At 38.7% G+C, this 27,616-nt stretch overlaps 1 protein-coding gene across 1 annotated transcript; it reads left to right on the plus strand.

The window, feature by feature from the left end:
• Positions 1 to 3,823: 3,823 nt before the first annotated feature.
• Positions 3,824 to 17,814, plus strand: LOC140245215 (uncharacterized). The gene is made up of 5 exons (XM_072324803.1): positions 3,824 to 4,793; positions 5,372 to 5,490; positions 8,111 to 8,277; positions 10,830 to 11,545; positions 16,828 to 17,814. The coding sequence occupies exons 1-5, from the start codon at positions 3,824 to 3,826 to the stop codon at positions 17,121 to 17,123; spliced, it is 2,268 nt and encodes a 755-aa protein (XP_072180904.1). The 3' UTR covers positions 17,124 to 17,814.
• The last annotated feature ends 9,802 nt before the right edge of the window (positions 17,815 to 27,616 follow it).

The following is a 27,616-nucleotide window of genomic DNA, read 5'->3' on the forward strand; positions in this document are numbered from 1 at the left end:
AACAACAACAACAACAACAACAACAACAACAACAACAACAGCAACAACAACAACAACAACAACAACAACAACAACAGCAACAACAACAACAACAACAACAACAACAGCAACAACAACAACAACAACAACAACAACAACAACAACAACAACAACATTTTGCCCGCTACGTCTACGAGTGAGTGTGTTCATACTTCAGACTAATGAGAATCCGATACTAGTTTGCACTACTTGCATCATATCGTACTCAGTATTTTAGGGCCGTATTCTGCAGTACCGTGGGGGGGGGGGGGGGGGGGTGTATACCATATGCAATATGAACATTCAACCGTGTGAGAACAATTGCCATAGCCTAGTGGGTGGAATAATGTTGCTTGGTCATAGTTGTTTTGTTGTTCAAATTGATGATGTTGATGGATTTTCAAAGTTAATCAATGCCAAGATATAGACCAACAGAAAACAGCTAATAACCATTAATTTCACATAAGATCTTGCAAAATACTTGCAAATGAATTCTACCAAGGTGCTATAGGCGCTAGCCCGATTGCACTGGACACGTGAAATTGAAGTCCGGCAAGTGTTCTGGAACAATGAGAAATTATGCTTTCATAAATTCATTGCGCGAGCAAAACGTTTTGAATTCACTTTTTTTTTCACTTTTCCTCCATTCAAACCCATGAAGTCCAAAGATGAATAACTATTATTTTAGTGATGCAACGTACGCTACGTGACAAAATAATTTCTTTCAGCAACTTTCACAACGGAATGCATAGTTCAGTGTGGTTGAGACCTCACTTCACGTTTCTATTTCTAGTGAGATATTAATGAATAACCTCTCATGAAATATGAAAGAACATGTATTCAAAGAGGGATTCAACATTTTTTAATGAAAATCCTTTTAAAATTTGATGAAATATCCAAAACGGAGCATTCTTGGTAAAAGGTGGGACACATCTTTAATTAGGATCGCTTTGTTTTACTTTGTTTTTGGATGTCTCAGCGATTCAAAACCCGATTTTCATCTAATAAACTTTGAATGACTGCACCACGACTGGTCGCAACAATAAAAAAGTTCAACCAACCCCTCCAAAAGGAATAATGAATATATTATGATGAAAATAAACAGGATGGATTATACAATATTTTGATGTTTTATGTAATAGACCCATTTTTGAGAGATCCCCAATTACGATATATTTCTTTGCGATGATTAATCGAGTTACATTTGGGACACTCAAATTGATATAATCTATAACATTTTTTTTTTTAAAATTAAATTCAGATTATTCTTCAGTTTTATTCTAAGATCCCTTGACATGTTTATAGGCCCTTTATACATCCCGATGACGTAAAACATGATACATAAATTGTGCAACCTTATTGGATTTATCTGGTCTGATAGACCTACTTCCTATATTTATACAACAACCCAAATTCACAATGTGCTTTGATTTCTTTTCTTCTCTGTTCTGCAATTTCCCTACAAAGACATTTAAAAAGTCCAGCACTTTCAGTTTCTGCCTCTCCTTTTTAACACTCCCTTAAAAACAAACAAACAAACAAACAAACAAACAAACAAACAAACAAACAAACAAACACATTTCGCCAGTTTGCCTATAGAGGGCTCTTCACTGCATGATGCATCATGTTTTTCTATAGTTGTGATCCCCTGATTACTGCCTATTATATTATCATAGGTATTACTCCAATCGCATTGTCTAAACAAACGTTAACCCTATGATCTTCACTAGATTCACTTACATTTCATGTATAGGCTATATAAGTCAAACACTCGAGATCGTGTGGAGTGAATCGAGCACTCTCTGTTTGTTATAGGTCCTATAACATTCTTATCACTACACGCCAAATCTATCACTTGTACCGCAACAAAATAATGTACATAAAAACCATTTGATATTTTCTGCATGCATGGAGATATGTTCCTATAAGATCGGGGCGGATGAGGGAATATACAGAGGGAAATGTTGGTGGTGGTTCTATTTTTTTTTTGTTATTTCATTTGATATATCGTTTTGATGTATTGCATATTCATTTATTCTAACCAGTATACTGAGTAGTTGATTTCTACGGGAATGATGGACATAGATTTATCAGATTTTTTTTTTCTTTAGATTAGAGCGTTCACAAGTATAGAGTTGTGAACACTCTAATAATAATAATAATAATAATAATAATAAAAATCACTTACTCTTCTGTGGTTGTAACCCATTATTTAAATAGATGAACCCCCTCCCCTAGAAAAAAAGCAACAAACCAAACCAAACCAACACCCCCCCCCCCAAAAAAAAAAAAGAAAAAGAAAAAAAAAAGAAAAAAGAGAAAAATATTTCATATAGCGTACCACCTATTACTGTAATTATACTGAAAAAACCCCAATAACAACAACACACCAATAACACAGAGACGTTAGTACGAATGTGTAGGAGGGATGGGCTGGGTAAAGGGGGAGGGGGATACATCCCCAACCCTTACCCCACCCCCTTTCGAGTCGTCTTCCATGCACGTGCAACGAAACAAAACGAGGTTGATAAGTTTAGAATGATAAAGCGTCTGGAGGACAGACTAACCAATTCAGGTTTGACCTTCGACCTATTTTCTTCACAGTTGCCCAGTTACGACGACGCCGCCTCTCGAGCTGTCGCTGTTTTACTGCAAATATGGTATGTCAAAATTACTTATTTTATCTCATGGATGCCATGAGAAACTCTAGCCATCCGTCGAGTCGATCTTAATTACCCCAATGCACCACCACATTCATGAAATATATTGATGTAAGCGTTTTTGGTCGTTGGTTTTCTACGAGTAGTGTGTGGAGCGACAACTGGCTGCATCGCGATGGCAATTTTGGGTTGGGCAAATAATAGTCCCGCATCTTACTTTTCCTGTAAGTCCGGACTTCCCTGATAAGGTCTACTGACGTACCGTGACCTGTGAACCTTGAACGATACGTTTGCTGCAAATGTGTTTGCCCGGACACAAGAATAGGACTTAAGAGGATTACCTGGTTCCTTTGTGAAACACAAACGATAGAATAGATCTTGAACTTTGATGAGCTGAGAAGTGAGATATAATCCCTGACCCTGAAGCAGCTCTTTCTCCTGAAATTTTACGCTAACTGTAACGTTAGTGTTAGAATATAGATCTATCTAACCGGCTAACGTTAGAGCCTAGTCTGTTGTGAGCACTTAAATAGCAGCTCTTTCCGAACTAAACAGACTGTGCTGAGTGTGAGTGACAGTACGTGTCAGTAGTATGACGATGCAGTCGTAACATTGAATATTTAGGGCCTGCAAATAAAAATAGTGATGTGCACACTACTCACTAGTTTCTAAATCTGTGTAACGGTTAGACAAGGCAAGGGGTTCTATACTAGATCTAGAAATTAGTAACATTAGGCCTTCTATTAAAAGTTCTAAATGGTTTTCATGGGAATGAGAATCAGCTGACAATTAGAAAAAACAGAAACTAAACTGCAATAGGCTCCTAAATTTTATTTTTCTAAAATCTCTATCTGTCTTAATTCTACAAAATAGGAAACAAGGAGTAAACCCAACAGCTAGGAATGGATTTGGAAACCATAGAGGAGATAGATGATACAGGACTGGGGGAGTTCAGCCATGACAACAACAATGAAGAAGAGCTGAAGGGAGAGGAGTGTCAGGGGAAAAAACAACATCTTGTTGAAGATGGGACGAGAGAGAATGAAGATTCTACCATCAGAGACGAAGATGAAGATGGCAAAGAAGATCATCATGTCGGTGGTGCAGAAGAGCCTCCCGTTAACAATGGCACCAGTACTACGGAGATGCAGACAGTCTCATTTGACAATGACACAGCACCAGAGGAGGCAGGCGATGCAGGCCAGTGTCAAGCGGAGGAAACCGTGGTTCTCGATGTCAGTACTCTTGTGTATCGCGACACAAGAGGTAAATTCTGCCTCGATTTGTCAGAAGAACGCATTGTGGAGGTGCCACCGGACACGTTTGATTTAGACTTCTTGAACCACTTTGCTGTGAGCAGCATCCCATTGTATAGCATTCCAGCAGAACTCAGTTATCTGCAGCAGCTTGATACCCTCATTCTGAGAGAATGTGCCCTTGAGGAATTCCCGAGGAGCATCTGTTCACTTCCTTTGCTGGAGATCCTGGACCTGAGTGGTAATGACATCCAAGAAATCCCCACAGAAATTAGAACACTCTCCTCTCTCCAACAGATCGACCTCTCTGACAATCAGTTGGTGGTGGTGCCGAGTGAATTCTGCTACCTGCGAGAACTTGTGTGTGTCTTCTTGTCGCAGAACAAGCTTGCCACGCTGCCCACCAATGTGTCCCAGCTGCGCAACATTCAGGTGCTGGAGATGGAAAACAACCTGATGAAGTGGCTGCCCAAGCAGGTCTGCCTCCTAGACCAGCTAGTGAAACTCAGCCTCTCTGGGAACTACCTACAGACGTTGCCTCCAGACATTGAATACCTGTTCAATCTCAGGGAGCTGCACTTGGAACGCAACAACTTCCACTTCCTCCCCATCCAGGTCTACTGGCTGCCAGAGCTAGAAGAGCTGTACCTGGGCCAGAATCCCATCCAGGAGATTTCCCCGGAGATTCAGAAGCTGGAAAAGCTGCGCGTGCTTGATCTGAACCATAACCAGCTGGACTCTTTGCCGCAAGAGATCTCCTCGCTCTCCAATTTGGTGTTCCTCAGCGTCAGCTCCAATAATCTGAGCTACCTGCCGGAAAACATGAACAGACTTTTCCAGCTGGTGGAGTTTTATGCAGGTATGAATCAACACAGAAATTGTGTGTGATTTCTAATCAACTAATTTAAATGTCTCTACGTGTACATGTCTCATTCTGTCACAAAAACAAACAAACTATACCAACAGGCCAAGAAATAAAATGGACACTGCAGAGAGAGAGTAGAAGGAAAATATGAGTAGACCATTATGTATGTACCTGGTCAGTCATTGAGGAATCACATAATCACATTTTACCCTTACATCTTTAGAACTAGCAAGCTTTTTCTGCTTGCTTTAAGATGGAATTAGAAATCATGTTTTCCTCATATTCAAGTCGCATATTCGTAGTCAAACCTGCCTACGCTTGATTGCATGAATGTAAATGCTCTGTGCGAGTTAAAACCCACAATCTCCTTTTTTTCTGCTTTTTTTTTTCCCTGGAGTCTAAAACCATGCCACCTTCCACTGTATTAGGCTGCATATATACTGTACCAGTTTGACATTGCTTCGTCCTGTCTGAATTTGCGTGACATGGGGGTAGCAAAATGTATGTGATAGCTTTTGTTATCAGTGCCAAGTCCATGTTGGGTGACTTCTTTTGTTTGTGAATAATTTCAGCCAATAATCAGCTTATGACGGTGCCAGATGATATGTCGCTGCTTCCGGAGCTCCAGGTGTGCGACCTCTCCTGCAACCATATCTCTGGGCTTCCCATCGAAATTGCCAGCCTTAAACAGGTGAGATCCGGGTGGTGAAAGTTCTCCTTGTTTACGAGTGCTCCCACTTTTATATACCAAACTTTCCATGAAGTTGACTGTCCTACATGTATGGTTGAGGGGTCTAGATATCGCGCACGAAAATTTGAAATTATCTTATAATAGAAGTTATTCCATAATCGTACCTGAATTTCTCAATGAATATCACGAAAATGCAGAAAAATCACCTCCCAAAATCTCCTGATGATACGATGACGGAGTAGTGCGCTGTCGCCGTTTGTATGTCGGACTTTTTTTTATGCGTTCAATTTCTCGGGGTATGTAAAGATCGCGCAGCTGCCCTCTGTAGTTTCATGCGTGAAAGTGTCTGCCCCTCTGCGGCTGTAACGTGCTCCGGCTTTCGTACTCGTAGAATATTTTTTCACTTGATATTAAATTTGTCCCTGTTAAGCAACAGCAGTATTATCATTGTTATTATTATTATTATCATTATTACTATTATCACCACCACCATCATCGATCATCATAATCATCTTTTTTTCTTTTTTTTTTATGAGGCAATGTCATGCTGAAAGTACAGCTCGATTCTTTTTTTTTTTCTTATGAATGCACTGTCATGCTAAAAGGACAGCTCCATTTGATTTTAATGAAAGTAAGTAAGCAGTGTATGTTGTTTTTTTTTTCGGTGCGTTGTATATTCTTTACGAATGCACTGTTTCTGCTGAAAGTACAGCTTGGTTTGATTTCATTATAATTGTGTTTTGTTGAATCGTGGATTCTATGATACATGTGATTTGATTTATCATGAAACTGTATTGAATATGGAATCAATAAAAGATTATGGAAAAAAAATCATCATCATTATCATTTTCATTATTATTATTATCACTTCCACCACCATCATCATTTTATCATTCTTATTATCATTATTTTTATCATTGATATTTTCATAATCGTTAATGATTTTCATTTATAAATTTTTCTTACAATATTTCTCATCACTTTAACCAATAATATACACGTAATATATATTGGAAAAAAAGTAAAATATGAACATATATTTTGTATGTGTGTGTGTGTGTGTGTTTGTGTGTGTGCTTACCCATTCGTCACCCTCTCATTTTCGTCACCTATTTGTCACACTCTCATCTAATTTGTTTTCTTCAGTATCATTATGGCCCTCCCCTGTCACAAATATATCACAAGTTAGCGCAAGAAATCACAAGCAAATTCAAATTGAAATCACACTTCAACTTCGATAGACTGAAATATTTATTCCTTTGTAATATTATAATCGTTGTGTTAAAAAGTTGACTTAAAACAACATTTGTTAACAGTATTTCAGCGTAGCTGGCAGCATACATTGTTCTTGTGTATGATGACATTACGTGGTAAACGATCGATCGAACAAATTACGAATTCTATCGACTACGAACGAGACAAGCGAGACGACACGTCTAGGCTACAACATCCTTAGAACAGATTTTAAGGGAAGGTAGGTTTGTACAAGGTAAAAAAATGGAAATTTAGTGGAAAATTTGTTGGAAATCAAAATTTCTTACCTGCTTCCTTCTCATGTTGAGCGGTAAGTCAGGTATGTTTATTCCATGGGCGTATCGGCAAATTTTGCGCTTAGTCCTACGCGTAATATCGCTTGCTATACGCAGTTACGCTATGCGCGATCATTAGGTGCCTGCGCGAGACCTAGTACCCTTACTATACATGTAGAGTAATTTCCGCCAGGATTCATGTGAAGACTATCTTTAATTTCTTCAGCAACACAGCCTTTTCCAAGAAATCAAATTTGTGGCTAATGTGGACTTCTGATAGCACCAGTTCTACAGAAGTTGTCTTGACTAAAGGCAGTGACATGTAGAACGGCACTTAGATTAAGTGGGGGACAAAAAGATAGGGAATAAGACCTGTAATAAGAGATAATGTGAGAGTGAATATCAGAAACAAATCCAGGATGATGTCCCATAGGCATGTAACAACTACAGCCATCTCTTTGATTTATACACAAGTTTTTATCTGCTATGTCCATGGAAAGAAGAGGAATAAGATATACAAGTTGTATGTTTTATCTTTCTTGTATTATCTATAAAAAGAGATTTGATTTGGTCTGTTCTGAATATTGTGCTAAATCATTTGTATTTATGGTATATAATGTTGTGATGCTCATCGTGGAGATACTGTTCCTTTTGAATTAGTGTTCAGTCACTGATATTCTAGCATGGAAAAGATAAAAGGAGTCTAATATTATATGTATCACACTCCAATGACTAAGCTGGTTCTTTTGCAGTTATCCAAATGAGCCTATAGATTCTAGATTTTCATGTGTACTTATACCTCACAGACAGTTGAATTCTCATATTTTCATGATTTTCTTGAGTATTATATATGTATTCATATATGGTATATAATATGAAATATAATGTATAATATATAATATATAATACATAATATATGATATATAATATATGATACATAATTATCATATATAATATAATATTTAGGTATTATATGCATTTATGAAAATGTATCACAATCTCTTATCAGTGTCATGCTTGGTAATTTGTAACATATTAATTCTCATCAGATGTCTAGCCCGATATCTCAAACAATTGACATTCTCCTCCAGGTTGCATCGCTGTCTCTCCATGGCAACCAGATTGCCAAGTTCCCACCCGGTGCCTGCCTCCTTAGCAACTGCCAGGAGCTGTCCTGCGACGACAACCTCCTGAGCCGACTGCCGACGGAGATCAAGCATCTTGTAAATCTACAGAGCTTGACAATCACCAACAACAGGTAACATTGCTTCTCTTCATATATTCTGTGATGTATTGTGTGTCAAACTTATAAAGTGAAAGCATGAATCATTAAGATCTGCAAGAACCGTATGTGTTATAGCCTAAAAGCCACAGAAGTGTAAGTGTATGGCAACTGAGTGGATATTGTTAAAATCCTTTAAGTGCAAGGCACGGACAATGTAGCTTAGCTAGCTTGCCAAGCATGTTCATTAGTTATCTTATAAGCCATGCAAACTTGACCTAGTTGTGGATTAGCAAGTACAGTAAAGTGAAAGCCTGAATTGTAAAGATCTCCAAGAGCCATTTGTGTTGTAGCATAAAACACACAGAAGTGTAAATGGTAACTGGATGGATATTGTTAAAACCAGGCACTGACAATGTAGCTTAGCTAGCTTGCCAAGCCTTTTCATTAGCATTCTGAAAGCCAAGCAAACTTAACCTAGTTGTGGAATTAGCAAGTAAAGTAAAGTAAAATGAAAGTACGGGTATAAATTGCAAGATCTGCAAGAGCCATTTTTGTTGTAACCTAAAACACACAGAAGTGTAATGGCAACTGGATTTATATAAGTGCCCAGGCACTGACAGTGTAGCTTTAATTGCTAGCTTGCCAAGCCTTTTCATTAGCATTCTTTATGAAAGTCATGCAAACTTAACCTAGTTGTGGATTAGCAAGTACTATTATAAAGCCCACCAGGGTAGAGCTATGTCCAAAAGGGGTGAAGGCCATGATGGTACAATAGGGATTAAAGGGATAAAGAAAACTCATCTACTCATTGATGGTTACTTTCTGAGCCAATTGATGGAGAAAGCACTCCATCTTGAGTGCCAATGGCTGGACAAAGCACAGCAAGGATTCAGTGGTATGGGCTTGCGTGCATGACTGTATGCATTTATGAAAAGATGGTGCCTCATTAAAAGCTCATTATAGGTCATTTGCACTTCATCTGCCTTTCAGCAAGATGGTAAAACTGATCATATGGCCACTTCCCACTTAGGAATATGCAAATGAGTGTGTGGTAGGATGGTAACTGTTGATTACGAATGTATAAACTTTGTGAGGATGTCTTGGCAAGCAAGCATTAGGGCAAGGAATGGGCTGCATAGAGTGGAATGCAAACACATTAAGCACTGGCTTATCACCATGACCCTCAGTGATCATGATGTGCACAGTTCTTTATCAAGTACCACAATGTTCAGGAGTAATCTTTAAGCCATGCCAATTTGACCTAGTTGTGGATTAGCAAGTAAAGTAAAGTAAAATGAAAGTACGGGAATGAATTGCAGAGATCTGCAAGAGCTGTTTGTTTTGTAACATAAAACCCACAGAAGTGTAAAAAACTTGATGGATATTGTTAAAACCTTTAAGTGCCCAGGCACTGACAATGTAGCTTAGCTAGCTTGCCAAGTCTTCTCATTAGCATTCTGTAAGCCATGCAAACTTGACCTAGTTGTGGATTAGCAAGTAAAGTCAAGTAAAATGAAAGCATATGAATCGCAAAGATCTGCAAGAGCCGTTTGTGTTGTAACATAAAACACAAAGCAGTGTAATGGCAACTGGGTGGATATTGTTAAAACCTTTAAGTGCTTAGGCACTGACAATGTAGCTTTGCTGACTTTTCATTAGCATTCTGTAAGCCATACAAACTTGACCTAGTTATGAGATTAGCGAGTAAGCCCACCTGGGTATAGCAGCATCCAAAAGGGGTGAAGGCCATGATGGTACAATAGGGATTAAAGGGATAAAGAAAACTCATCTACTCATTGATGGTTACTTTCTGAGCCAATTGATGGAGAAAGCACTCCATCTTGAGTGCCAATGGCTGAACAAAGCACAGCAAGGGGTCAGTGGTATGGGCTTGCATGCTTGACTACACCTGTTGATGAAAAGATTCTGCCTCATTTATTGCTCATTATAGGTCATTTGCACTTCATCTGCCTGTCAGAAAGATGGTAAAACTGATCATATGGCCACTTCCCACTTAGGTATATAGTCAAATGAGTGTGTTTGTGGTAGGATGGTAACTATTGATTCAATACAAATGTATAAATTTGTGAGGATGTCTTGGCAAGCAAGCATTAGGGCAAGAAATGGGCTGCATAGAGTGGAATGTAAATGCATTAACCAATGGCTTATTACTGTGACCCTCAGTGGTTATGATGTGTAATAAAGTTCTTGAAGTACCACAGTGTAACATACCCTGGTGTCTAGAAGCCCACGATGGTGATTGTGGTGACTGTTAATTCAATTCAGTTCAATACAAATAAAATTTAATTGTCAATAACACATGTTTGTAATCGATACCGATTACAAAACAATACAATGTATTACAACAACAAAAATATGCATTGAACTAATTGTCATTACTCCTGTCCTTAAGTCTTCTTTGATGAGACACTAACACTTGCTCATGACTTGCTCATGACATTCTCTGCGTATGATGCCTCCACTTTGGCACAGATGACTTGCGTACTGCTGTGGTATCGCTGTCTGATTTATGACCACTTTTTCTGTGAAGTAATTTTCTCTGTCAATACATCTTTTCAATATAGGCTGGATCATTTCCCAAAAGAAATTTGCGATGTGCGCACACTTCAGTTCCTGGATCTCAGCCGAAACAAGATTACATCCGTCCCCACAGCCATACGCAGGCTTAACAATCTTCAGAAGTTGATTCTGAACGAAAACGCTTTTCCCGCCATTGCCCCCGAGCTCTGCTCTCTCGTGAACTTGCGCTCACTGAGCATGTCCGACAACCAGCTGACCGAGATCTGCGAGGAGGTCTGCAAACTGAAGCGGCTGGTGGCGCTGGACCTCTCCAACAACCAGTTCCAAGTCTTTCCTCCCGAGGTCTGGACGATACCTCGCTTGAAAGTGCTGCACTACATCCAGGAGAACGGCATCAAGGCCACTTTCCTACAACCGGCCCTGCACTATTGCTCAGATCTGGAGGAGCTCTACGTTCAGCACAACCTCCTGTCCGGGCTCCCGGTTACCATCCAGGCCCTCAGCAACCTCCGGGTGTTCTCTGCCTCCGACAACCGCCTCGAGGGCCTTCCGGAGGTCTTCTGTGAGCTGCGTCGGCTGGAGGTGTTGAAGCTGGATGGGAACCACCTCAAGTCCCTTCCACTGCACTTTGAGCAGCTGCAGAGCTTGAAGGAACTATGCCTGGATGAGAACCCCCTGGCCTACCCACCCTGTGAAGTCTGTGAGGGTGGTGCCATGGACCCCATCACTAGCTTCCTGCAGAAGGCTGCAGAACGTGAGGGTAAGCTGACTATGAGGGAATTGCCCATTCCTTTCTTAACCCTGTGTGTGTTTTTAGTATTGATTGGCACAGAAAACCGCATAGCTTTGTACACATTGTCCAAAGTCCCTGGCACAGAAAGGGATAAACAGCAGAGTTGGGACTGGCTTATTTCACCCTTGAAGATAAAATCCACACACTCTATTTATTAATGAGTTTACTGTAAAAAAAAAAAAGAGTCAACAACAATAAATAAGCTACAGTAGAATGAATGATACAGTCAATAGTTACGTTCAGACGGCAGGCCCTATCCTCGAGGTTTAGCTCTTGCTCTCTAACTACAACGTGTGTCCACACGACGAATCTTAACCTCGAGGTTATGAAACCTCGAGGTTATGAAACCTCGAGGTTATGAAACCTCGAGGTTAAGCTTCTGCCCCCCGTAACTAAGAGTGGGTCCCACTCGATGTTAAACCCACAAAACCGGAAGTTTCAGCCCACACTGCTAACAAGGCATCTATTTCTTTTTTAGTCCAACCCTGTCGGACTCGCTTACTGGTACTCTTTTTCCCAACGGCGGCACCAGCTTCCTCTGTCATAGTATGCAGAGATAGCACTGCACTGATGACTTTATGCTTTATGAAGATATTCGTCAAAAACAAATTTTTAGCGTCGGAGAAGAATATAGAATACAGCAGCGAGATCGACGTGTTCAGTTTCAGAGATCAAGCGCATGGGAAGAAAAGATGATGTTGTTGTGATGTGCGTCATAGGTTTTTCACCTCGGGCGCACGTGTAGTGTATTTGTGGTGCACGTTTGGAAGGTTGACCTGGAAGCAGAGGGAAATTGTGGGGGCTGGAGTTCACGGCGAGGTCACTCTTAACTTCGAGTTTGTTGTTTTTTTGTGTCCACACGGTGCTTAACTACGAGTGGGGACCCCCTGCGGCTCGTGGTTAGAGCGCTAACCATAAGATTTCTCGTGGCTCGAAACATCGAGCAAACCTCGAGGTTTGCTAACTACGAGTGCGTCTTCACGGTCCCTAACTACAAGCTCTAACCTCGAAGTTTCCTAACCTCGAGGTTAAGGGCTCCCGTCTGAACGTAACTAATGAAAGTGAAAGATTATTAAAGCGGGGGGGGGGGGGGGGGGGAGACTTTATCACTTGTCTCTCTCTGAACAAGAGCATCATGATTAATTGGGTTATCCTGCTGTATATCGAATAAACGAAAAGAATGATAATGCACTGTAGTACATGGTGAAAAAAAAAGAAATCATAGTAAAGTTTAAAATAGAGACTTATGTACAATATCAGAATTTGAGAGCTTGGGTATTTGTTCTACTATACAAAGTTCATCGTGTCTCTGCTGGCAACCAGGGATACATGTAGGTGGTATTGTTACTGCCCGGAAAACACTACATGACATATTAGAATCCCGCTGGTTCCTTATTTTTATGCCTCCGCCACGAAGTGGTGCCGGAGGCATTATGTTTTCGGGTTGTCCGTCCGTCCGTCCGTCCGTCCTTCCGTCCGTCCGTAATGAATTTTGTGGACAAGGTAACTATCAAAACCTGTTGAGGTATCCTAATGAAACTTGGCATGTATGTGTATTAGGGGGTGAAGTTGTGCCTATCAACTTTTGGGTGCACATGCTCAAGGTCAAAGGTCAAAAGGTCAAGGTCAAATACATAAAATTTCACTATTTCCACCATATCTATTGAATGCCTGAAGATATTTTCTAGAAACTTAGTGTATACATGTATTACCCAATCAAGATTCTCTGGTGAAAGTTTGGGTCATGAGGTCAAAGGTCAAAGGTCAAAAGGTCAGGGTCAAATACATGAAATTTCACTATTTTCGCCATATCTATTGAATGCCTGAAGATATTTTCTTGAAACTTAGTGTATACATGTATTACCCAATCAAGATTCTCTGGTGAAAGTTTGGGTCATGAGGTCAAAGGTCAAAGGTCAAAAGGTCAAGTAAAAATATCAAAACTTCTTTTTTTTCTCCGTGCCTTGGAAAATTGTTCAAGGTATCTTCATGGAACATAGTATATACATGTACTGACTGGAAGTGATTATCTAGAGAATGTAGGGTTCATGGGGTCAAAGGTCAGGGGTCAAAGGTCAAGTGCAACACTTCAAAATTTTACTATTTCCCTCATATTTATGCAATGCCAGCAGGGTTATTATTTTTTTACACTTGGTGTATGCATGTGTAACCTAATAGAAATTCTTTGGAAAGTTTTTTTTTTCTTCTTTTTTTGCCTCAAAGGTCAAAAGGTCAAAGATCAAGTGAAAGTGCTGAACTAACTTTTTCCTCCATATCTCGAAGTGGCTCAAGTTATCTTGAAACTTAGTACATATTATGCATGTTCTACCTGAAAGTGATTATCTTATGAATTTTAGGGTCAAGGGCCAGATGAAAATGGTAACAATTTACTATTCAATTCAGAAATTGCACTTTTTCTCCACACCTGTACCTTGAAAATTACTCAATGCCTAAATGTATGAATGGGTCAAAGTCAAGTTAAAGTCCTTAAATCCCTAGATACATGCTCTCCTATTCATCCAATTAAACCTAGGTCAAGGAAGGTGAACATTCAACACATTTGTGACAAACTTGTCATTTCAATATTTTGCCAATTTTGTGAAAATGTAATCACACATTGTCCACATGTACTATCTAGACCTATTGGGAAAATCATGCATTATGGCGGAGGCATACCAGTCGCCAAAGCGACATTTCTAGTTCTGATATGTTTCTTAAATTATAGATCAGTAGTTGCGATCTTACAAATACATTTGTACAGAGGGAGACAAGTAATTCTATTCTTCATAGAGAATAATATGGTATGTTTTGAGAAATATCTTAGATATCTGTCACAATCATACTATGCAAATAAGGCAGGATAATGACACAGAAGTTGAATTGTTGGGAAGTAAAGATTTGATAGAATTAGTGAGCACTTGCTGTCAGTAATTCAGTTGCAGCAATTATCTCTGCCAATTGTTCAATTGAAACCACTTGAGGCAATTTGTCGTGCAGGATACATCTTCTCGAGTTCATGTCTGCATCAATTCGAAAAGTTTCCTTCTAATTTTCCTATATGTGACTTCGGCTGGTTTCACATTTCTCAGAAGTTATGAGAAACTTCAAAGTGATGCTAACTTTTGTATTGTTTGTCAATTTCTTAATGGAGTGGTTCATGCTTTTGATTTGCTAACCTTTTATGCCATCTATCTAAAACTTGAACGTGGAGTGGATTCCCCTATAATGAATTGATAACTGAGGTGGTTACACTGTAAAGCAAGATATTTTTGTGGCATGAAATTTTCGCGAATTTGAGCCGACAGCCTTTTTTGCGGCTTTAAATTTGTTGCCAATTGCCACTGGCATTCAGTGCATATACAGTAATGTAGACAAGAACTTTCACATGCATTTCAATGTTGTGAATCTTGGCTCTCACCAATCTCGCAAAATTAAAATGCATACGAGCATATCTGGTTTTACGGTATTGGCAAGGACTTTGTGTGTTTGAAGTTATACACTGAAATGAATCTCAGCCAAGAGCCTCGATCTTCCCTGATAATGATAGTGACTGCATGCACTAATGTAACCCTGTGTTTCAATGCTTTTGGCAAGAGTGATAAAGAATGCAATTACAAGCGAAAGTACACGTACTGCAGAGATGCATCATTGTTGAATATAGCACACAAGTGCTATTTGAATACTGTACACCATCACAGCCAGGGAGTGGTCCGTGCACATACGTTATGGGCAAAGTTTCTGTCTAGATATTTTTGTGCATGGGTTTTATGTATGGCATGAAATGTGGTGCTACACCTTGTGTTTTCTGGGGCAGACAGAGTATAGTCAATGGCAAACTGAAAAGGGAGTCCCTCCATGACCTTTGCCAATTTAAACTCCCTTCTTGTTCTAAGCAAAGAGTTACAATGTGGGTTGCAGTGTGGGGTAATAGCCTTTTTAATGCCTTGCATTGCTATAACTTTAGGGCAATGAAACCCAATGTACAGCATATGTGTGGATTGAGTGAATGTAGCAATGAAGTGGAATACATCAGTGAAAGTTTAGGAAAATCTGACAATCTGTTGAAAAGCAATGAATTTTCACAGTTTGATGCTGCAATCAGTGGATGAAAAGACTATAACACTGTGACATCACATCTGTTATGAAAAACAATATGAAGAAAATATAAAGAAAGCCAACATACATGTATTTTCACTTTTCTAGCATAGTAAAAGAGCACTTGACTAATATACCTATTTGTATTTCAGAAAACATGGGAAATGATGTTACCCTTAACATGCATGTACTATATGTCAGTAACAAGTCAAGGGAATGTGTACTTTTCATAAGATATGAAATTTTGTGGAATTCTCTCTATAATTTCACAATAAACAGTATGTCACAAAATGTTGACATAGTATTCTCATCCAGCAATGGCGGCATCAAAATGTTCAAAATTAAAACTTTTCAAGTGATTGACCAATTTTCCTCGAATATTCGCGGATGTGTTCCACTAATATTTCTGCAGTCACTCAAACCATGTGTTGTCCATTCACCTTTAACACCTCATTCAAATCACAAATTACATTGTACATGATAAGTAAGCCTGGATCTGAAGGATTACTGTGCAATACTATCAGAACTATCAGACTATTGCAAGCCTAACTACCTTTAAATCATAATTGAGCTCTTGCATGTTCAGAAGTGCTCTCTGATGTCATTGAAACTCCATTAAATGATTCTTCATCATGATTAAAGCCACATTATTATCTGTACTTTATCAAAACTTACTTTCATTTCTCTATAAGTGATGGATGCTGATTTGTGCGATGGTTAATCATGTTCTTGTATCATGACATTTGTTTGGTTCATATATAAATCAATATTTTGCTGTACATGTATGTAACTTCAGTGCTTTATTATCGACAGGTACATTTATTTTTTTCTTAAGGTATGAAGTGCGTTGTAGAAGCATACTAGGTTATCATTACGTACAGCCTTGGTGTTAAACAGTCCAATAGATTTATAAAAGTACAACTTTTGATGGTGCTACTTCTTTCATTTTGCAATTTTTATGTCTTGTGTGATACGAAACAGAATAATTATGTTGATAATGAGAGAAATATAGTGTCACCATGTAGATATATCTATAATCATAATCCAATCAAGTTTAAGGGATAAATGTGAATTGCGAAGTTGGACCTGCTGACAACAATGAAATTAAAACCTTGATGATACAATATGTATCATTTTACTGTTTGTTCCAACAGAGGCACTGCTTGGAAAGATGTTTGACTGCGTCGCTGCCAATATCCGTGAGAGGGAGGCACATGACCTGATGCGAGTCTTTCGCTTTCCGCGTGACGACATGACCAAGATGGAGAGACAACACAGAGGGAGCCCTCCGGATGCCTTGACGATGTCTGTGCTGAAGCGCTGGCGAGAGGAGAGAGGCAGGAAGGCATCACCGGATGAGCTGATTCGCTACGTGCGGTTGATCGACATGCCGGTGGTAGCCAGCAGACTGAAGGGCATGCGCGTGGACTCTCAAATTCACCGGCTCTGAGGTACGAGGAGCGTCGAAGCCAATCTCGTAGTGATCTCGAGAATTTTTTGACTTGATGCCCCGCTGAGCGGGGAGCTGTGATTCTTCAGCTGACACTTTGCATCAGTGGAGAAAGGGAAGGCACAAACATGGGTCTGTAGCCAAAGAGTCACTTCCTCACTCATACTGTGTGTTTCTGTTTAGCTGATGAACAACAGTCTTTCATGGCATACAGCTTACGGAAGATGAGAAAATATTCATCTCTAATTTCATTCCATCAGTGTATGCTATCATGTACATCCTTGTGAAATTTCCCTTGAGCACACTCATTTACACGTAGCTCTGACTGATGAGCACAGTTTATGTGCAAAGGCAATGAACTGTGCTGAATGAAAATAAATACTGTTATAATATTTCTCCACACAGCTTGTACCTGATAGAAAGAGCTTTACATCATATTCTGAGTAGCAATGATCTTGCATGCATGCTTCAGGGAATGGGCTCTGCACCATAGACCAGCAACACACAAAGAATATTGGGTGCAGCAGGCTATCAACTCTGGGGTTGCAGAGAAAGTCAACTCTTCCCAATCTGTTGCTTGTAACACACCAAGCTCTGACTCACCAAGTTGAAATTCTATACCTCAAACTCATAGATTCCTTCCATATTGAGATAAGTTATCATATTGGACTTGCCACAATGATATCCTGATAAAGTCACAAAAAAAATAATAATAATAATAAAGCCGAGTAATAGCAAGATTTGCTATTTTTTTTTTTAAAAGCAACATTTTACATCTGTTGAATGTTTAAAGAAGTTGGACTTTTTAACTACCTCCTGCCTGACCTTTAAGGTCTTTTGAAATGTTTTGAGGTTGAAAACTTTTTTAGCTCTTTTTTTTTTTTTTGCATCTTGTGTCCTTGGTTAATTGAGTGCTAAGGATGAACTTAATTCTGTTTAGAATTCTTAGTTTCCTGCATGTTAGCTGCATTTCTAAAGTGCAAAATAGATTTTCTAAACACTGTTTTTATTCTTTTTATGGTGACTGGCTCACCTATCATTTCTCCACCTTTCATTTCCTTAAAAGAAAATAGGTTTGGTGATTTATTCATATCTTAAGAGCTTAGAATCTGAAAGTTTTAGAAACCAAAACAAGGATGTAAACCGTTTGTGACTGTAGTACAGGCTTTTGTGATGATGCGTTCTTACTTGTAACGGTTCAGTATTCATTGCGCTGCTTTGTCTTGAGTAAAGAAGCATCTTGGAGTGTTTTTTAACAGAGAGAGTAGACAAACGCTTTTCAGAAAAAAAAAAAAAAATTACACTACGACCTTTACCAATGGTGAATGCCTTGTGTTAGATCAAAATGAATCAGCATTCACCTGGTGAATGGCATGTAAAAAGCAAACAAACAAGGAAATATTTGCAGTGACAATCAAATTGAATAAATCAAAACAAAGCACAGGGCAAACCTCTAAAACACAATTGTAAAAACAAACAGACAAGGAAGCAGTTGCAATGACAATCAAATTAAATAAATCAAAGCAAAGCACAGCACAAATCCCTGATACATTTTATATCTTGAAAGTGAAAAGAAATGAAAAGTGTAAAGCTTTTCCAATTGCAGCTGGTGTGTACTTTGTAAATCAATCCAATACTGAAAAGATAAATGACAAGTTGTAATTATGCAGAGACAATCAGATGTATTAAAAAAAAACAACCAAGGCACAGCCAAAACTAAGACAACAATTGTATTCTATCCCTTTGTAGTAATACATTGTATTAATGAAGCATCTTGAGATATTGACAAGACAGGTGATATTGTCATTCAGAGTAATGGTCATAGTGGTAACTGTAGTGACTGAGGAGTTTGATAAAGGAATGATAATTATGGTACTAATGATAGCAAAAATGGATTCAAAATATCAAAGTAATGATTACGTGTTGATATCATCATCATTTCTTCTCTTTTACAATGTATTGCAACTAGTGTAACTCTTTTGTGAAGATGTTTGGAAGTGGAAATCCTGCAATTTTCTGAATTTGTGTCCAATTTTGATTGCGCCAGTCTCAGTCTGTATTTTGATTCATGCTTTATCTATCAAGGCCATTTTGAACATACAATATAAGATTGAATTACACTCTCAAATCCCCGACATATGTATGTTACCCCAAGTGTCCGCAGTAATAGTCTCACAGAACGTCTCGACTTGAGTCACACAACATATTGAAGAACATGTTTTACACATTGTGTATAATCAGCTTTAATTATCTTACATGGTGTACCTTTCATTAAGAACATGATCATATAGTTATATTGTCAATTGCCCAAGCAGCGGGGATTTGCACCCCATTACTCAGACAGGCAGTGGAGTAACCTCATCTAGATAAAATTAACTTCTTGTCATCCTGGGAATCAAGACAAAACTAAATGTTATAAGCTGACATACTGTTGTAGGCAACAACATCCTTGGACATAGAAAGTGATAAGGTTTTAATCATGGACCCAATTCATCTTTCAAACCTTTTCTTTTTGCTCTGCGTGGACTGTTTTGTGTTCATGAGAGTGAGAACTGTCATTAAGCCAAAATGTTTTGAAAGTGGTTTCAATACCTTCACATTCTTAATCATGAAGAATGCTCCTGGGTATGTTTTCCAGATTAAAGGAACAACAGCTGGCTATTTTGTGTGTTCGCACAGTGAAGATTATGTGATATACAGTACAGCAGTAACATATTGCACTGTGATATATTTGTGTACATCTGTATAAGTGCACATTATGTATGTATGCATGTTTGCATATCTTTGGCTGAGAAGTGTTTAAAAAAACATACCGAAGTCTTGGAGAAGAGATTTAAAATCAAAGGAAGGAACTTGAATGAATTCTCAGCCACATTTCATACTATTGCATTATGTTCTCATGTAATTTTATTGCCCTATGGTGTTCCATGTTTTGGAACTAACATCTATGCCGGATCTTTCTCTCAATGCACTCACAAAGCATGTATATATTATATTTCAGGAACAGAGTGCAGAGGCACCTATTGTCATATATGTCTGAGGCTGTGTCTCTGCACTCCAGTTATTCTTCTTGTTTACTATGAACCACTGATTAGGCCATGGGGTCTATCAGTAGTGCATTGCTGTGCATGCTGGCTTTTGTTGTCCCCGCCGAACGAGTTCGAGCAGGGGACTATGAAACGGGCTCCGTACGTGTGTGTGTCCGTGTGTCCGTCCGTCCGTCCGTGCGTCCGTCCGTGTGTCCGTCCGTGCGTCCGTGTGTGCGTCCGTGTGTGATCAAAATCTTCAATTTGCTACTTCTCTGTCATTTATGAGCCAATTTTGATTCTGTTTGCTTTATATGACAGCACTACATGGGAGCTTTAAAACTTCTACACAGAATTTCAGTCGTGACCTTTGACCTTGACCTTTGACCTATATTGTACATTTTGCTACAAAATGCTACTCCTTCGCCATTTCTAACCCGATTTTGATTCCGTTTGCTTTATATGATGGCACTAGGTGAGGGCTTCAAAACTTCTACACAGAATTTTGACCTTTGACTTCTTTGACCTTTGACCTTGATTTTTGACCTATATTGTACATTTTGCTACAAAATGCTACTCCTTCGCCATTTCTAACCCGATTTCGATTCAGTTTGCTTTATGTGATGGCACTAGGTGAGGGCTTCAAAACTTCTACACAGAATTTTGACCTTTGCCTTCTTTGACCTTTGACCTTGATTTTTGACCTATATTGTACATTTTGCTACAACATGCTACTCCTTCGCCATTTCTAACCCGATTTCGATTCCGTTTGCTTTATGTGATGGCACTAGGTGAGGGCTTCAAAACTCCTACACAGAATTTTGACCTTTGCCTTCTTTGACCTTTGACCTTGATTTTTGACCTATATTGTACAATTTGCTACAAAATGCTACTCCTTCGCCATTTCTAACCCGATTTCGATTCCGTTTCTTTATGTGATGGCACTAGGTGAGGGCTTCAAAACTTCTACGCAGAATTTTGACCTTTGCCTTCTTTGACCTTTGACCTTGATTTTTGACCTGTATTGTACATTGGCTACAAAATGCTACTCCTTCGCCGTTTCTAACCCGATTTTGATTCCGTTTGCTTTATGTGATGGCACTAGGTGAGGGCTTCAAAACTTTACACAGAATTTTGACCTTTGCCTTCTTTGACCTTTGACCTTGATTTTTGACCTGTATTGTACATTGGCTATAAAATGCTACTCCTTCGCCATTTCTAACCCGATTTTGATTCCGTTTGCTTTATGTGATGGCACTAGGTGAGGGCTTCAAAACTTTTACACAGAATTTTGACCTTTGACTTCTTTGACCTTTGACCTTGATTTTTTACCTATATTGCACATTTTGCTACAAAATGCTACTTCCGGCGGGGACATATATTACGCACCGCGTAATTTCTACTTTTCCTTGTTTATTTATTTATTTTGTTCGTTTGTCATTCCTGATGGGCTTTTCACTTATGCCTTTTATCTAAATATGATATATGCACATATAAATATGTTATACATGTCATACAATTTGTATATCCAGGAGAAAGTTAAAAGCTTAATTTTCTAAAAAGCTCACTGACAGTGGAGTGAATATAATGTACTGTGGACAATACAAGATGACAGCACATCTTCTTGGAAGGCAGTTATGCTTACAGTATTAACTTTAACCCATGGTCATATACAGTATATATATTTTAACTTTTGTTAGATGTTTATTTGATATTGAGCACATGATCAACATGCAAACACTTGTGACATAACTCAATATTGAAAGCATGCAAATTGATTCTTTAATGACCATAAATATACTGAGTAACATCACAGGGAGCCACTACGTGTGTTGCCACAGCCACCAATGGGACCAAAATGACCAAAAAGTAAATTTGGCAGTGACATGTGCTGGTTCAATGCCGGTGTTTATCGGACCTGATATCTCTATCATGCCGTCCCGTCAATGCATGTACTCCCATTATGATTGATATCCTATATCTTATATCATTAACAAAGAGATCATGTGCATTATGTTATTATGTAGGATGTTCTGTGTTCTACGAGCATCGGAGAATTGTTCACCACTATGATATTATAAACGGAAGTGACGCAGGAACAAATTTAAGATATACTACATGCTACATGTACATGTATGTTCTGATTAACCCTATTTGAGATGCACATGCGGTGTGAATATCATAGGAGTGATCTGTATTTGACAGAATGATATAGACCAGAATGCACTACTTCTGCGGTCACGCATAAGTGAATAGAAATCTAGTGGATACCGCAACTCGAGTGCTATTGATGATTCTGTCATAGAAAATATTAGCCTCAAAAACTCGGAAATGGAAAATATGTGAAAAATAGATTGCATTTCATGTATGTTTAGGCCCAACCGTCATATCAGTAGAATAAGTAGTTACATAGAGTGGTTTTCCTGTGTTTATCAAGGATACTACACATATGTACTTTTCTAAGTGTCTGAAAGTGTGTGGCATTTTCTGATTTACACAATGTTATACATGTACTGCACGTCATAGATTCAAATGAAATTCCAGCAGGATGGTGTTTGTTTTGTTTTTTCCCATAATTCATTCCAATGAATAGCAGTTATGAAAATAATATTCATATAAACTGGAACCTCCTTGAAGAATAAGATCTTGTCTGATGGTCATTAAAATACTAAACTGGGAAATAGGTTCTAAACATTTGCTTTGTTTTTTTTTTAACCTATTGGAACAGTACAGTTAGAACAAAAAACAAACAAATAGTATAGAACCTTCTTGTTTACTGTACCATGTTATTTTTTTATTTGTTTTGTTTCATTAATTTTCATCACTTTTTTTTTTTCTGACAGCGATGATGACATTGCTTGAAGCTCGGTTTAAGGTGAATTTGTCTCAAAGGATTATGCTCAATATCATAGGGAACCAGAAATAAGAGATGAGTAAAGATTGGAGAAATCCAAAGGATTATGCTCAATATCATAGGGAACCAGAAATAAGAGATGAGTAAAGATTGGAGAAATCCAAAGGATAGCAAGGTACATGATATGTGCATGATATATATATATTTTTTTAAATGTATGCTGTCATATCTTACAAGTGTGTTTTCATGATTCCTGTATGTCTCTCTTATATCTTGGTTTACAAGAATGTGCATGTTTACTTGTATTTGAAGAGTTTCATCGCGAAGCGATTTAAATCCTTTTTTTTTGTCAATTTGAGATCTGTGCGATCAAATTTGCTAAAAAACAAAGATGATTTCTAAACATATGCTATAATCAGTATACTTCAAGAATATTCCTTGTTACGCAACAGGTGAGATATCACAGGTGAGTTTTTTTTTTTCTTATCTTATAACGCTGGACTTATATACTTTAAAATGTTTAAAGATGACGCTTAACCCGTTGAGCGATCAAACACTTCATCACTATCTTGAAGAACAGAAATATGTATAGAATTCAGGTAAGTATACAAAGCTTTCAGAAAGATATGTACAAATTATATTGTGAAAATCACTGAGAATATTGTCTATCCTAGATAAATGTACATTGATCACGCATTCGATTGAATGATGGCTGTATATATTATGTTTTGTGACGTTTGCACCTGAGCACAAAATGCAGGGTATTTTGCAAATTGATTACGTAAATGGCGTAAGTTTATGATGTGCTTAATGGAGTTCAGTTGCTGAACAGGGGAAAACAAATTAGTTCTCTTAGATGTCATAGAGAATGTAGGAAAAGAGCGTATTTGTGTGATTTCTAAATATCTATTCTAAACTGTACAAAATACTTTGAATGATGTCATTATATGAATGATATATAAAAATGTGTTTCCGTGACTCGAAGATTCCGTCCAGTTACAGATCTCATTCCGGTGCGCAGACCAAAGCGTTTTCAGTTTCGCCGTCATCGAGGTACATGTTGGACAGTATCTCAAAATTGTATTCCATCCCTCCTTTTTTACACACATTTCCACAAAATTAATTGAACAAGGACATGCAATACTAAACACGATATATATCAGTTTGAATCCAAATGATCTGAATACTGTACTTTTATTCTGTGCTAGTAGAAGTAGAGTAGTGATGACGGACGAACAAATTATTATACATTGTACTATACAAGACTGTAGTTCTTGCATAGGAAGCATGTCAACTGCCCACTACATGCAGCTAGTACATGCATCAGCAAAGAGATAAGCATGCATGTTGAACTCGTGGCGACAATGATTCTATTTGAACAATACAAGTCGGAACTATTATTACCCTAAGAGGAAACTACACTGCCAACCAAAAACTGATCAGAGTTTCGTGACAGGGAAGACGGGTTCGCGGTTTCTCATGCACTTCCATGAATCAAAAGTATGACGTGTGATATTTAGTGGCTCGTTATGCCAATGTGAAGTGCTTAAAGAAGCTTTCGATCAAAATGTTTCGTGAGAATGAATTCAATTCCAGAGGCTGTACGTACCAAGTATTAATCATCAGGGACGCCCTTAAATGAGTTACTCCCGTGACTTACATGCACTTTCACGTAATCATTGAAAACCGTCCTATGTCTATTTCCAGATATTGTTTCGGATACAATGGTGTACGCGTTTATTCACATGTTTCTTTTTATGGAGAAGACGAATGGGTCGTCTAGTAAGTAGTATAGCTGCAAAGCGTATGGAGCTCATAATTAGGCTTATGTAGACCTCTAGGAGATTATTAATTCACTGATTGGACCATTCAAGAACCTTCCGATGTTCTTGCACTTATTGGATATTTTCATCACAGTATATTCGTACGTTTCATATTCATATCAATCATTCCGTTGAACATAGTGTATTCAAAGATTGTGTGATATTTCTCCGTCCGACTTTATACAGTGACAAAGTGACAATGGACAATGGACAAATAAATGCTTTTATATATAGCTCAACTCTCGACAGATTTCAATTTGTGTGTTATTACTTTAGTTGTGCTTTGTGTGTCTGACCCGTTTTTACGAACTTTTGTTATCTTCATACATTTCATATAAGTAAGATCCAACGCAAAGTGTCAGTAAGCAGCGTGCTAATTGAGTCGACCTTTGATAAGTCTATACGTGTTATGATTTTCTTTACAATTGGACTCGACACATGTTCCGACCGTTCTTTGAATTATTGCAGTGCACTGCCGTTATAACAAACATGGTTACAGTATAACGAAATTGAAAAGAAGTAAAAATTCAGGCCGCAGCTTTATCCAGTCTATGTATTTGTATTGTTTATTTGTTTGAAATTTCGATACAACGAAAGAAATCCCGAGGACTCCGTTCGAACTTGAGTCCACTGTATACGACTGGTAATTCGAATACAGTGGAAATCCGATTCAAAAGAAGTTGTGGACCAAGTCAATTTCCGTGTTGTAGCCGGCAATTCATAATACCAGAAAGCATTCAAATCGCTTTACTAAAAACATATCTAATCTAAAATATTTGTGTGTTACTATGTGCAACAATGATCAAGCACTGAAACAGCCAAGTATAACCTCTTCAATGTCAAGGGGGGAAAATGTTTGCACCGATGAAACGTAGTTCCTAAGTCCATGTTGTTATTTCCATAAGGCCTTGGAAAGCTTTTTTATAGTGATGCCGGAGGCATGTTTTCGGTTCGTCTGTCTGTCCGTCCGTCCGTAGTCGATTTTGCGGGGATGCCGTTGAAGTGTCCAAACAAAACTGCATATGTTTGTATGAGTGGACCGACATGCTCAATTAAAGGTCAAATGTCATTATATCTAAGTGAAATTCTAATATTTTACTATTTTCCCATATCCCAGAAATGTATGAAGGAATTTCTTCAAACTTGGGTTTATCATGCGTTCCCAGATAGGATTCTGTGTAGATAGGGAATGTTTTCGGCCATGGGGTTGGAGGTCTTCAATGCTGAAATAAGTTATTACACTACTTTCACCATGCCTTCGGAATTACTTAATAAATGCACTTCATTTCAGTTAATTTCATTTTATTTCCACAACTATGCCAATAATAAACAATACAAAATTGCATATAATTCATACTTACAGTGTAAACTTGTTTCATGCATTTATTAGTACCGCACCATGATGCCCATGGCGTCATAAGTCAAATATGCTAAATCATCTATCTTTTTCGATTTTTTAAAATGGTTAAAAGTATTATTGATTAGCCAATGATGTAGAACTGTCGTCTCACACTTGTTGACAAGATGTACTGTAGACCTATTGGGGAATAACTCGATATAGCGGATGCAGACGCCATATATAGCTGGTCATAGAGTTTTTTTAATATAATATACATAGCAATTAGAGCATTGCTTTGTACACGCCAACAGCAATAAAAATCATGGATCAGAATCATCACTGTTATGGCTATCAGGTGGAAACTCTGTAGTATGGTGGATCGTCGCACGTGTAGCAACCAGGATAGTGTTGTTGGTTCGAATCCCATCTGAGTATGATGTACGCCCATTATGATTTTTATCAAGGCTGTTAATCAAAACACTAAATAGGCTAATCGATGTAAATTCACGTCGGTGCGTGAGAAGGGCATTTAGAGTTGCAATAAAACTAACTTGATGCCAGACTCATCAATCTGAATGTCCGACACACCGATTTTCTCCTGTATTATGTTCATTGTTAACCGCTTAAAATGATGCATTGGTAATTCACAGTACAATGTAGTACCTAAATACTGTTTATGTGGCGGTACCTGCCCTCATTTTCAACATCTTTATGTGGTGTATATCAATTTGTCCTATGAAGACTCAGGGCGTTCTGTGTTTTCGAGAGTATGATACAAGTGTTGCGTGTAAGCCGAAACGTGGTAGGTATGCGCGCGACGTCTTTGCTCGACGACCGTGGCGAACTGGACGTCAGTGGACAGGTCCGTCGCGTCTCCGGGAGACCTGCCAGGGACATAATCACACACGGGCCAACGAGAGTCCTTGTCGTCTCTTGGATAAGGCGACTGCGAAGGTCTTTCGACAGCGACACCAGTTGCATGGCCCGGTCTCTGCAAAACACTCAGGGAGCGTGAGCTGCAGAGGGGTTTACCATCGATGGGTGGTTGGTGTGAGTTTCCCACGCGTGCCGATGAGTTTGTAGCCGATGGAGGTCCGTTTTGTGCCGCGTCGAATGACTCGCTCCTGTCGGAAGTTGTAAGTCCTAAGTCGCGGTTTCCTTTTGGCGTTTGGCCGGAGAAACTTTCTTCATAGCGTCCCTGCTTCAAGTACTTCTGGTGGCGCAAAAGGTTAGGAAACATTTCGAATCGGTCACTGGGATGACCCCCGCGCTCTTCTCTGAAGACTGAATCGAGATTATCGACTGATCTGAGTCCGTACCCATGTCTCGAAGTCGGTTCGTGAAAGGATATTTGCCGCAGCCCCGAGTGCGGAGTACCACCTGGACGAGGGAAGTATTCTCGCTGTCGGGGAATGTGGCAAGAGCGGGTGCGGTACAGCGGATTATGAACC

This window comes from Diadema setosum, chromosome 22, assembly GCF_964275005.1.
Source record: "Diadema setosum chromosome 22, eeDiaSeto1, whole genome shotgun sequence".
NCBI classification, from domain to species: domain Eukaryota; kingdom Metazoa; phylum Echinodermata; class Echinoidea; order Diadematoida; family Diadematidae; genus Diadema; species Diadema setosum.

Coding starts and splice junctions, on each gene's coding strand:
- LOC140245215 (XM_072324803.1), top strand. CDS start 3,824: ATGCAGACAGTCTCATTTGACAATGACACAGCACCAGAGGAGGCAGGC. Junction 5,491..8,110: donor AAATTGCCAGCCTTAAACAG/GTGAGATCCGGG, acceptor ATTCTCCTCCAG/GTTGCATCGCTGTCTCTCCA. Junction 11,546..16,827: donor GAAGGCTGCAGAACGTGAGG/GTAAGCTGACTA, acceptor TTGTTCCAACAG/AGGCACTGCTTGGAAAGATG.